This window comes from Neltuma alba, unplaced genomic scaffold (genome assembly GCF_004799145.2).
Source record: "Neltuma alba isolate B1F8T4 unplaced genomic scaffold, ASM479914v2 tig00012563_pilon, whole genome shotgun sequence".
NCBI classification, from domain to species: Eukaryota; Viridiplantae; Streptophyta; class Magnoliopsida; order Fabales; family Fabaceae; genus Neltuma; species Neltuma alba.
The window spans coordinates 310,541-323,879 of NW_021637018.1; the positions used below are offsets into that span (position 1 = coordinate 310,541).

The following is a 13,339-nucleotide window of genomic DNA, read 5'->3' on the forward strand; positions in this document are numbered from 1 at the left end:
GACGGGGAGGAGAAGTTCGAGGAGATGGGGCAAAGCATGGACGAGTTCCGTGAGGAGATGCAAGCCGCCATGAACAAAGTCCTCGCCCAATGTCTCGACAGCATGAAGGCCATGGAAGAGTCTCACAGGGATGAGGTTTCTTCGATCCGTGAAGAACTCGAGAGGGTCTCGCGCAAGTTAGAGAGTGCCGAAGAGGAGCTCATCTTGTGCAAGAAGGCTCTTGTACAAGGAAGTCCGTCAACGTCTAATGTAAGGACTACATCCTCTAAAGTAGATGTTCCACGACCTAAGGCTTTCAAAGGGACAAGAAATGCGAAGGAACTAGATAATTTCCTATGGAGTATGGAGCAATATTTTCGAGCGAACGTCGTTACCGACGATGCGCTTAAGGTTAGCACGGCATGTCTCTACCTCGAGGACACCGCTATGGTATGGTGGAGGAGGAGACAAGGGGACATAGAGAAAGGCACTTGCACCATAGACACTTGGGCTGAATTCAAGGGTGAGCTCAAGAAGCAATTTTATCCTAGCAATGTTGAAGAAGAGGCTAGGGGTAGATTAAGGCGTCTTCAACACAAGGGAAGCATTCGCGAGTATGTGAAGGAATTCACCGAGGTACTGCTTGAGATCCCTGACTATCCTGATAAAGAAGCTTTCTTTGCCTTTATGGATGGATTGCAACAGTGGGCTAAACTTGAGATCCAGAGACGTGGTGCTCAAGACTTGACCACCGCTATCTCCATTGCTGAGTCCCTTATTGAGTTCAAGAAACCCGAGAAGACAAAGCCGAAAGACAAGGGCGGCAAGGGAAAGAGTGGGGGAGAGCATCACTGAAGCAGGGAGACCACGGACAAGTCGAAGGGTCCTAAGGAGTACAAAGCTGGAGGAAGGTCATCACTTAAATGCTTCTTTTGTGAATGACCACATAAAGCAAGGGATTGCCCAAAGAAGGCTAAACTTTCGGCATTGATCGAGGAAAGGGAGGAACGGGAACGAGAAGAGGAGAGAGTAGGATCCCTACAACTCCTCAATGCCATTAAGGCAAAGGTGGAGATGCCCAAGTCCGGAAGGAAGGGACGGTTATTTGTAGAAACCGAGATTGGAGGACACACCGTCAAAGCACTTGTGGACACGGGAGCTTCCAACAACTTCCTTAGAGTGGAAGAGGCTAAAAAGTTGGGCATTCACTACCAAGGAGAACGTGGTTGGCTTAAGGCAGTCAATTCAGGACCGAGGGCTACCTTTGGAGTTGCTCGCGATGTCAAGGTAAGCCTGGGCGATTGGAACGGCCTCGTAGACTTCTCCGTTGTCACCATGGATGACTATCCAATTGTCTTGGGTATGGAATTCATGGACAAGGTTAAGGCCGTGCCAATCCCCTTTGCCAACACGATGTGCATCTTGGAAGAAGGTAACACCCGACTAGTACCTCTAGAACGGGAAACCCAACTCCGAGAGAAGCAGATTTCGGCCATGCAACTCTCCAAAGGCATAAAGAAGAAGCAGCCCACATATCTAGTTGCTTTGGAAGAAGAAGCAGTAGCCTCGCCAACTAAAAACCTCCCGAGGTGTATTGAGCATGTCCTAGAAGAATTCAAGGACATGATGCCGCCCGAGTTGCCCAAGAGGTTGCCACCAAAGAGAGAGGTGGACCACAAGATAGAGTTGGTGCCTGGTGCCACACCACCTGCGGCAGTACCTTACCGTATGGCGCCTCCAGAGCTTGAGGAACTTAGGAGGCAATTGAAGGAGTTGGTGGACATGGGATATATCCGTCCATCAAAAGCACCTTATGGAGCCCCGGTATTGTTCCAGAAGAAGCATGATGGGTCACTTCGGTTATGCATCGACTACCGGGCGCTTAACAAGATCACGGTGAAGAACAAGTACCCAATCCCACTTATTGCCGATCTCTTTGATCAACTTGGCCAAGCTCGTTGGTTTACCAAGTTGGATCTAAGGTCGGGATATTATCAAGTACGGATAGCCGAGGGAGACGAACCAAAGACAACATGTGTCACGAGGTATGGTTCGTATGAATTTCTTGTGATGCCTTTCGGACTCACAAATGCACCAGCAACATTTTGCACTCTCATGAATCGAGTCCTACAACCGTTCTTGGACAAGTTCGTGGTGGTATACTTGGATGACATTGTCATTTATAGCAAGACGTTGGAGGAGCACGTGAAGCATCTTAGGCAAGTCTTCCAAGTCCTCAGGGAGAACGAGTTGTACGTGAAGAAGGAGAAATGTGCCTTTGCTCAACAGGAAGTAACTTTCTTAGGGCACATTGTCGGAGGGGGCAAACTGCGGATGGATGAGTCCAAGGTGCGTGCTATACAGGAATGGGAGCCACCAAGGAAGGTACCCGAACTTCGTTCTTTCCTTGGATTGGCCAACTATTATCGAAAATTCATCAAAGGTTACTCTGCGATAGCCGCTCCCCTCACTGATCTTTTAAAGAAAAACCGAGTATGGGATTGGGATGATAAGTGTCAAGCCGCTTTTGAGGAACTGAAAGCAGCCGTGATCAAGGAACCGGTATTGGCCTTGCCTGACCACACCAAACCATACGAAGTACAAACGGATGCTTCGGACTTTGCCTTAGGAGGAGTCCTAATGCAAGAAGGTCATCCGGTGGCTTACGAGAGTCGTAAGCTCAATGATGCAGAACGGCGTTACACAGTCCAAGAGAAGGAGATGACGGCAGTGGTGCATTGCCTGAGAACGTGGAGACATTATTTGCTGGGTACTAAGTTCATTGTGAAAACCGATAATGTCGCCACGAGCTACTTCCTTAAGCAGAAGAAACTTACACCGAAGCAGGTAAGGTGGCAAGCCTTCTTAGCAGAGTTCGACTTTGTGATGGAGTATAAGCCAGGAAAAGGGAACGTCGTGGCCGACGCATTAAGTAGAAAGGCCGAACTTGCCTCCATCACTAGCCCGAGTTTCCCTTTGGTTGATCGAGTCAAGGAGGGACTAAAGCACGACCCACAAGCCAAAAGTTTGATGGAATTGGCAAGTCAAGGAAAGACACGCCGGTTTTGGCTTGAGGATGGGGTGCTCATAACCAAAGGAAACCGAGTGTGCGTGCCGAAATGGCAAGGCTTAAGGAAGGAGATCATTAAGGAGTGCCATGACTCGAGGTGGGCTGGACATCCTGGAGTTCGACGCACGATGGCACTCATTGAGCGAGCATACTTTTGGCCCCAGATGCGAGATGATGTAGAGCTCTACGTGAAGACTTGTCTTGTGTGTCAGCAAGACAAGGTGGAACAGCGCCCCGTTTCTGGCTTACTAGAGCCACTTCCATTCCCGAGAGACCATGGGAAAGTATTTCCATGGACTTCATCACTTGTTTGCCGAAGACGGAAGGATGCAGCAACATTATGGTGGTGGTGGACAGGTTTAGCAAGTATGGAGTGTTCATACCAGTCCAAACCAAATTCACTGCAGAAGATGCTGCAAAGTTATTCTTCAAGTTCGTGGTGAAGTATTGGGGCATACCAAAGACTATTGTGAGCGATCGGGACACTCGCTTCACTGGACGATTTTGGATGGAGCTCTTCAAAATTATGGGGTCCGAACTTAATTTTTCCACAAGCTTTCACCCGCAGACCGATGGCCAAACGGAGAGGGTGAACGCTTTACTCGAACTATACTTGAGGCACTACGTAAGTGCCAACCAGAAGGACTGGGTTAAGCTCTTGGACATTGCCCAGTTTTCATACAACTTGCAGAAAAGTGAATCAACTGGGTCAAGTCCGTTCGAGTTAGCCACGGGGCAACAACCGATGACTCCGCACACTTTAGCTGTTGGCTATAAAGGCCCGAGTCCTTCAGCTTTCAAGTTTGCCAAGGGGTGGCATGAAAAATCAGACTTGGCGAGGGCGTACTTGGCTAAGGCCGCGAAAAAGATGAAGAAGTGGGCCGACGCTAAGAGGAGGCACTTAGAGTTTGAGGAAGGTGACTTAGTCATGGTGAAGCTCCTTCCTCATCAAAGCCGAAGGTTCGCCAAGGTTCATAAAGGGCTAGTGAGGCGCTATGAAGGACCGTTTCCTATAGAGAAACGCATCGGTAAGCTAGCCTATCGCTTGACTCTACCTTCACACTTGGAGATGCATCCTGTTTTTCACGTAAGCCTACTAAAGCCATACAACGAAGACAAGGATGAACCAAGTAGAGGTGAGTCTAGAAGAGCCCCTACAACAATTACTACGGTGCCAGAACGGGAAGTTGAGGAAATCCTCGCGCACCGAGTAATACCGAGATGGGGGAGTCATCCGAGCTACATTGAATACTTTGTTAAATGGAAAGGGTCTCCCGATAGTGAAGCAAGCTGGGAACACGAGCTGGCTTTATAGGACTATAAGGAGAAGATTGAGGCATACAAGAGGGATGCGTCGAGGACGTCGCCACATTAAGTGGGGGAGAATGTAACGCACCGCTCATGTTTTGCCCAAAAATACATAAAGGCTCGCTGCCCAGAACTGTCCAAAGGTGTCCACAAAAGTCTTGGGTAAGTCTGGAACTCTCTAGAAATGTGTGGAGCTTGTTGGGAAGCTTGGAAGGTTCCAGAACACTATAGATAATTGAAGAGACACCTAACCCCTTTGTAAATATCTAGATATTTTTGTAGAGTATTCTAGATACAACATTGTAACCGTTGGATCAAGTAGATCTTAGCCGTCTATTGAGGAGGTGGAGAACTATAAATACCCCCTCCCCCTCATTCATTTCACACATTCAAGAAAGTGAGAGTGTTGTAAGTACTTCAAGAGATCAATACAAAGTTCTTTCTTTGAGTCTCCTATTCCTTCGTGTTCCTTCGTGAGCAGGCTGACTAGCAACTTAAGGCAAGAAGTTTGCTAGGCCGCACGGTTCGTTGGAATTAAGACCAAGTCCGTGACAATGTGCGCGTCAAGACTCAAGACTTGTAGAAAACATCTGACCCCCAAAAATTTTCTTCCAGCTGGATTTGTCCTTTGTTTTCAGGTGAGTTAGCTTGTCTAGTTTAGGGACCTGTTTGGTGCCCTTCAAAACTATGGTTTAGGAGGTCAAATCATAATTTAGGTGGGATGTCACCCAAACAGCATTAATTTTAGAGAAATAATCTGAAACCATGGTTTATGCCAAAACCATAGTTTCAGAAGAAGTGAATCCATTCTGCTTCTGACTCAAATTAGAGAGTATGATTGTGCCTTTTAGAGTAAATCTCAACAGTAATATGATTTTAACATCCCTCAATTATTTTTTTATAAACATATTTAATCTTATATCTTATAAATATATATACACATATTAATTATTTATTAATTATATTATTTTATGTATTATTAATTATGTTGGTAAAAAAATATATTATTAACAATTTTATTTTTTCAAATTAAAATATATCATAAAATTTATCTTTTATGTAATTATCATATTAACTTATGTCTTTTTTTTTAGTAATTTGTATATATAAAAATTGCTTCTGATAACAACTATCCAAACACTTTCACTTCTTAGAATTACTTTTTCACAAAATCTATTCTTCACAAAAACTATTCTTCACAGAATATATTCTCCAGACTATTCTCCACACCATGGTTTGGTTTCATCCCACCACTCCCCAAGGAAGTGTTTGGAGGCACTTTGCGCAAAACGAGACAAACTCCTTCACATATTTATTTCGTATACCGTAAAAACATTTTTAGAATCATGGTTTTTAACCAAACATCCCTTAAGTGTATCTATCTAAAGTTAAGCAAACTTCAAATATATCTGACACATGGACACTTGAACTGACAGGACAGAATGGGGAAAAAAAGGACTTGCAAAAAAATGTTGATCCTTTTGACAATTTGATTAATGTTTACAAATGATTTGTTTAGCTTCATTTCTCCCGGTACTCCTAAGAGCAAGAAGAGATCTAGTTTTTGAAACTGCATAATTAACAATTCCTCACTAATAATCAATTACCAACACCAGTACGATTCATGTTAAAATGTGTTACACAAGAGGTGCCTGAGAGCTATCACTATTTGCAGGCGAATGTGCGGGTTGTCGAGTTTGAGCCCCGTTCTCCATGATCGAATCATATTGCTGCACAACAAGCAATGAAGATTGGGAACCAAAATTATCTGAGGCCACTATGTCCCCTAATACTCCCAGTTCTTGGTTGTCACACCATTGTAAGAGATTTGAAAATAAGGCTGAGTTCCTATTATTCCCTTGCCCAACGATGATCAGATCATAGTCATCTTTGGCAAACTCCTGCATAAGTGAAGTCAGTTCATCAGCACTGCCCACGTCCTCCTCTGAGTATGTAACGTAGTCATTATTATGAACCACCTTGAGCCTGAATGAATCTAAATACTCGTCATCTAACAACTTGTGCCTCTCTTCGTCCATTATTGCAGAAGATATCCACTGAGATTCACTGTCGACTGATACGTCTGCAGCTTCACCATACAGAACAATCCGCACCACGGAGACTTCCGTCCCTGGCTGCCCGGCCATTCTCCATGTAACAGCCAAGGCTTCACGATCGTCAGGACCGCCGACGAAGAGCGTTAGGATGCTTGTGTTGTTTCTGGACGATGATGTCCCAATACCACGATCAACGAAGACTGCCACCGAACAAGGAGGATTTTGCAGAACGTTCAGGTTTATGTCTTTGTATATAGCGTTTGTTGTCTCCAGACCACCTTCTACATCTGGTTGCTTGTGAAAAGGGAGGAGCACTATGGACGTTAGTTTTTGCTGTGCCAAGCAGTATACATCATCATGAATGGTTTCATATACCGACATGGCATCGGTGGTTTCGACTCTAACGGCGTGGTTCCACTCTGTTAGAACGTTGAAGGCGTTCGTGATGTTCTCTGACTCATTTTGTGATGATCCGGCCATGCTTGGTGATCCGGTGAGGGTGCTAGGTTGTTCTATATGGGCGGCAAAAAGGGTGGCGGCAGCTCGGCCCCTAAATTCAACCAGACGAACTCCAAACACATGCATAGGAGAAATTCTGGTGGCATTGCAGTTTTTTAAGACGCTAACCATGCTTGCAGCTTGGCGAACGTTGTGGACACAAGCAAGGATTCGAAGTTCTGTCTCAAGCCTTAGCTTTTGGACAGTCCTTAGCTTGTACATCTCAAAGCGCCTTCTTGGGTGGTACATGGCGCTGATGAAAATTGGCGCCACGATAGTCATCAGAAAAACCGCAGAAACCATAATCGTGAAATATAGCACAGATAAAATCTGCAAGATATCGAGAGAGCTGATTAGTTGAAGTTGCTCTGCACAGCGTGAATAATATATATCAAACAGTTTCAATAAATAGTATGTATACCTTTCTATCCCAGGCTATGTCTAGAATGATCAGTGCCAGGACGCCTTTGGTGTTGAGAAGTAGTCCAATGCCCAAGCCATCACGAGCAGGTATATTGAAGAAGAAGGTAGTTATCAAAGTGCTCAAGACTTTGGGGATGAATAGAAGGACGATAACGAGGGCCATCAATGGCCAATATTTTTGTTGTGCAACCGTGACCAAGTTAACTGTTAAGCCAGAACGAAAGAAGAAAAGTGATGATATAAGCCCGGAAGCACAATCATCTACCTTCCCCATCACCAGATCAGCAAATTTCCCATTAGGTAAAATAAGCCCATACACAAAAGCTCCAACAATGGCGTGCGTGCCAAGCGCATCTGTAATATAAGAACAAACGATAGCACCCAACAACACTGTAGTGACCAGCTGAGAATTCTCCCACGAATCTGTGTCGGTTTTGTAATGAATGTATCGGGTAATGATTGGGCGTACGGCAAATAAGCATATGAGGATGAACAATAAGGTAGTTAGCACCGACAGTACTGGTCTTGTATCATTACCGGCAAATGGAATCAATATCACGAACAAAAACCAACCATAGGCGTCGCTTATCATAGCTGCAGTTAAAGTGATTCTGCCGAGCTTCGTATTCAGCAACTTGAGATCAGTAAGGACTCGGGCAAGGATTGGGAAGCCTGTGATGATTAGAGCCAAACTCCAGAATAAATACGCCTCAACGATATATTTTTTATCCTCACGGAAATGGGTTTCTGCTGCAGAATTTTCATAAAAATGACGTAACATAGCAAAGAGGCCAACCCCAATCGCCACTGGTACGATAATCCCAGCAACGGCGATGCTTACGGCCTTCCTTCGGATTCGTAGAATCGTATCTAAGTTCATTTCTAAACCGCTGAGAAGAACATAGCACATGAGGCCAATATTAGCGTAGGTTTCAATATTGAGGAGTAATCTTGGAGCCAAAAGCGTCTTCCCTATTACGGTGCGTCCCAAAAATAGAGGACTTAAAGTGAGACCAGCCTGTGCGAAAGAAATGAATAATAATGAATGAGAAAACTCTTACGTTATTCTGATACAAATGTTCATGTGTGCGACGTTATTGTGATACAAATGTTCATGTACTTACGAGAATCTCTGCGATAATGCGAGGCTGGTGAAAAGGTTTGATGATGTAGTATAAAATATTAGAAGTAAATACAGCGTAGGCGATTTGCACACACAAGAATTGGCCCTCGTCTTCGAGGATGGGCCCACTTTTCCATATTCTATTGGGATTGCTTGCTGCTACTTCGTAGCATGATATTGTGGAGGACCATGTAGAGTTATGAAAATAATGAGCTTTTGCAGCTGCCATTGAATTGCCTTTTCTTTGTTTGTCTGCCTCCTGGATGCAACACAAGAGTTTACAACTTTTGTAACGAACAGACCCAGTATATATACCTCTTGAACCTCTTGAAGATAAGATCAGATCAGCGAAATCAAAGGAGGGACAAATAAAAAAAAACAGTCTTCATCGGTTACAACAAATATGCGTCTGGAGTATTATTCTATTCTTGTTATGGTTGTGTTTCCTCTATGATGTTTGTGATTCATTCCATACCTTGGACTATATTGCTGTATCTAATCCCCTTTTTGCTCAAAAAAGGAGTAGTTTGCAACCTTAGTCAATAACAAGAAAAATCAGTAACTGATTTTTTACTTGCCACCTCTCCAACTAACCAAGACATGCTAAATATATACATATGTACATTGACTTAATATAATTTATCTTTTAGACCAACCGAATAACTACTCTCCGTTTGTTTGATTGAATTGACTCTAAGGTAAAAAGAGAATTGAAATTACACTTTTGTAAAAGGCACGAGTGATTTTTTTTTGGGATCAAAGTTCTTTTGACCATGCGTTTACACATGAAAATAACGATTTCAGCACATATTCTCCGCACACGGTCAACCCAGAAAAAATAAAAAAAATCCAAAGGTCATTTGGTAGGGAGAGGGTTAGGGCAAAAATAACGATTTCAGCACATATTCTCAGCACATAGCTTTTCTTTTTTTGGGCAAATGACGAGGTTCAATCAAGATTTCATGGGCATTTGTGGAATATACGAAAGATCAGAACGATAAAGTTCCAGCTACTTCAAACTGAAGCTCGCTGTCTTCCTCGTGGCCTTCGGGGTTCATAGCCTGGTAGGCATTAGCTAATCTCTAACGCTTTTCATATTCTCTGATGAGTACTGAGATCCCTAAATCTTGCTCTTCGAATTTCCCGAGTCAGTAGCCTAATTTTCGTGTTCAGCTCTATAATTGGATTTTTTGTTGTGTGTATTTTCTGAGTTGAGTGAGCTAATTTCCATATCGTAGATTTTTTCTATAGGGCGACTTCGTACTTCCTGTACATGTTGACGGAGTTCAAGAATCAGGATTCTTTACATAATTGGTTTGATTGAGGTCTAGCATGGCAGGAACGATGCTCATTTTAGAGTTGGATGCTGATATCTTCTGTTTTGCTCCATTCTTTTTTCTTAGTTTTAGTGTTCTATGGTTGCTGGCGAAATGGAATAAAATCTGAGCTTCCTAAAATGGAAAATTTTTTCCTATGTTGTTGCTTTACATTTTGTGCGGATTATTGAACTTCACTTTTCAATTTTCCCGATGGATACCAAAGTTGCAAATGGAACCAGGCCGGTCGATCATGGCAGGTTTACTATATCCAAGAGTTGCATTGTTTCAATGACGTTAGATGCGAAACGAAAGCCATGTAATCACGGGGAATGATTTTTACCTCAAGTCTGCTGTGTATGTAAAAACCTGGTGACCGCAGCTTCTTGAAAATTGATAGTAATAAAATGCATGAGACCTTCTCTTCTGCTCGTTTCGGCTAGTAGGATACTATAAGATTTCCAATCAGCAATTAAAGTTTGTTGATCCTATATTAGTTCATTGAACGGACCTCCTAATCAACAACATATCTAAGGATGGGTTTTGATATAGCATGAATGGCGTCGTGTGATTCATTGCCGACCCCACCTAGTGGATAAGGCTAATTTACTTTTGAAATTGGAATTGTTGCAACTGTGCCGTGCGTGTGAACACTAGTGAATTCATTCTTTCTTGAGGGATTGTGAGTGTGGCAATGCTTCTAGTCTGTGCCATAATATTCGATGCCACTTGGTGATTTATTATGCTATAATATTTTGGTGGACTTCAAACATCCCTAACCCTCCCCCTACTTTTGGGGGTGGGGGGGGGGGAAGATGCCATTGTTCTCCATTTTCCATAATACTTTAGTTTTCCTTGTGGTGTCTCTTGCTGTGTTTTTATTGATCTTATTCAACAAGTCCTGAACTGCTTTTGAATTCAATTAGGGTTTCAAAAGATGGATGACATGCACAGCTTTTGGCAATTGGGAAATCAGCTTCGTGGACAGTCAAGAACATCGGAGGATCAGAAATGGCTTTTGGCTGCTTCTAAATTGGCTGAGCAGACAAGGTTAAAAGGAGAGCGTCTGAATAACCTTGATCTTTCAAAGGGTCCAATTGAAACAAGGTCAAGGGATAAATTTGGGTATCAGGAAGATAACAAATTCGACACTCTTAATGTCAGCATGTTAAATGCAGATTCTCCAATTACCGAACATGTGAACAAAAACTCTTTCCGAAATGGTGTAATATACAATATGAATGTAGTGTATCAGAAGAACAATTCAAGCTTGGTGGGAAATATGAACAGTGACAAGTATAGTGGCAATGTTCAGAACAAAGAATCTCACAACTGTAGCAATAATAACAGCAATGATAGTGTCAACTCAAATGCAAATGACAAAAGGTATAAGACGTTGCCTGCATCAGAAACACTGCCTCGAAATGAGGTTCTTGGTGGATACATCTTGTGTGTAACAACGACACAATGGAGGAAGATTTGAAGCATCAGCTATTTGGTAAGTGTGCTTTACTCAATCGCTACCAACCATTTATAGTGATAGGGGGGGTGTAGTTTGTAGATTGGCATGGCCTCTTGTTTATGAGAGTCTTTTTCTCTTTACCTTTGTTATTTTTGGTTACATAATGCATGTACTCACTACTTGCCATTGGTTATGGTCTAATAGTATAAGGCATGGTTAATTTGCCAGATTTGTCCGGTTCTAATCTCTGTAACGAGGGGCAATGTTTTTTCTAGAGAGTAGGGAGGAAGTAACGTGAAATGCACTAGAGAGTAAATGGCTGAGAACTTGGTTGGTGAAGTTGCTTGTCTTTTAATATTGTAATTATTTAACACAATCATTGAAGAACTCAATCTAGAATTTATAGCGTATCATATTTTGTGCTGATTAAATATAGTCTATATTCTATTTTGAAGATTGCAAACAAGTATTTCTTGAGGACTGACATGATTAGTTAATAGGTTTGCCTTCGAGGTATCGGGATTCTGTTCGAGCAATTACACCAGGGCTGCCTCTCTTTTTGTATAACTATACCACTCATCAGCTGCACGGTATTTTTGAGGTGGGTTATGCTTAATTGGGGTTATATTAAATTTTTGATGTGGCTTGTATTATTAAATTGTGCATCAGGCTTTGCAGAAATTACTATACTTTTACTCTCTATTTAGTGCCTCGAATATATATGAAATGGGAGAAAAGGGGGCGGGGGGGAGTTAATGACAGAAAAATAGGTGTTTAGTTTATGCACTTACTTCGGAAAGACTTTTGCAGGCGGCAAGTTTTGGAGGCTCTAACATTGATCCTACTGCATGGGAGGATAAAAAATGCAAAGGTGAATCGAGATTTCCTGCTCAGGTAGAATTTAGGCCGTTGGAATAGAAGAGCTCCTGTACTTAATTAATTCGATGTTTAATAGGCAGTTGAATTTGTTCCTTGTGTTTACGTATAGGTAAGGATCCGTGTGAGGAAACTCTGCAAGGCACTGGAAGAAGATTCATTCAGGCCTGTTTTACATCATTACGATGGTCCTAAGTTTCGTCTTGAGCTGTCAGTTCCAGAGGTATGGATTTTCCTTCCTCTCATCATGAAAAAACTATTTTGCACAATTATTATCTCATTATCGGTTTCTCTCTTTCTCATCTTATTTTGATGCGTGGTATGCGGGGTTTAATTTTGCAGACCCTGGATCTGTTAGACCGATGTGAACAAGCCGGCCCAGCAGCCTAGGCCGCATAAGTTATAGAACATGGGCTTTGGTACGCTGGATGTGTGCTTTCGGCAGATTTTCCATGAAGCGTAAGCTTGGAAATTAGTCTGTATATCGGATCATCTCGGGGGAGCTCCGATAGGGTGTTGAGAAACCCCTTCTCAATATATTATAGTGACTCTGAAGATGCTTTGTAGCTTTTGCGGGGCAGTTATCCTGATAAAGCTTTTATGTACAACCTTGATACCTTTCTCTGGCTAAATATCAAGTGTCGTATCTGTTCTCATCGGTGTGTATGTACAACCAGTAAAGAGAAGAGACAAAATGAGCTTTTATTGACTTCTGGACTATCCTATGCTCGTCGGAAGCTCATAACGATCGGTTATTCTTTCCTTTTTTTCCCTTGGTTAAAAAAGATGGAAATTTAATATTATCACTGGTCCTAATTATAAGACCTTATTAGTAACTGGTCTTAATTATAAGACCTTATTTATAGATTAAAAAAAAGTCTTATAATTTAGACTGGTGGAAGTAATACTGATTAACATAGTTCTTGATGATCTAGTCCTCTTTGTGTGAAATGAGGTTGAACTTAGGCTCAACAACTGGTGGTCCTTATTGATTAAGGGGCAACGGGAGATTTTCTCGAGGTGGAAATAAAGGTGGTAATGGCATTGTAAAATCAAGGAAAATAAAGGGTGCCAGGAAGTCATTAAAAGTAAAAACTGAAAAGAGAGCTGGCAATTGCAGAGGGAAAAAGGGTAGTTAGTTAAATAGAAGTTATATTATTAAATATGGAAAAAATTGTAAAATTTTTTTAATTACATCCTTATCAAAATCAATACTATATTAATTAT

The 13,339-nt window shown here is 42.3% G+C and overlaps 1 protein-coding gene and 1 pseudogene across 1 annotated transcript; one reads left to right on the forward strand and one right to left on the reverse strand.

Annotated features, from left to right (window-relative positions):
- Window positions 1-7,303: 7,303 nt before the first annotated feature.
- On the reverse strand, window positions 7,304-8,687 carry LOC114728633 (cation/H(+) antiporter 15-like). The gene is made up of 2 exons (XM_028915554.1): window positions 8,460-8,687; window positions 7,304-8,353 (listed from the first exon to the last, which is right to left on the reverse strand). The coding sequence occupies exons 1-2, from the start codon at window positions 8,685-8,687 to the stop codon at window positions 7,304-7,306; spliced, it is 1,278 nt and encodes a 425-aa protein (XP_028771387.1).
- Window positions 8,688-9,411: 724 nt separating this feature from the next.
- Window positions 9,412-12,720, forward strand: LOC114728594 (B2 protein-like; annotated as a pseudogene).
- Window positions 12,721-13,339: the final 619 nt, after the last annotated feature.

Coding starts and splice junctions, on each gene's coding strand:
- LOC114728633 (XM_028915554.1), bottom strand. CDS start 8,687: ATGGCAGCTGCAAAAGCTCATTATTTTCATAACTCTACATGGTCCTCC. Junction 8,354..8,459: donor GCATTATCGCAGAGATTCTC/GTAAGTACATGA, acceptor TCTTTCGCACAG/GCTGGTCTCACTTTAAGTCC.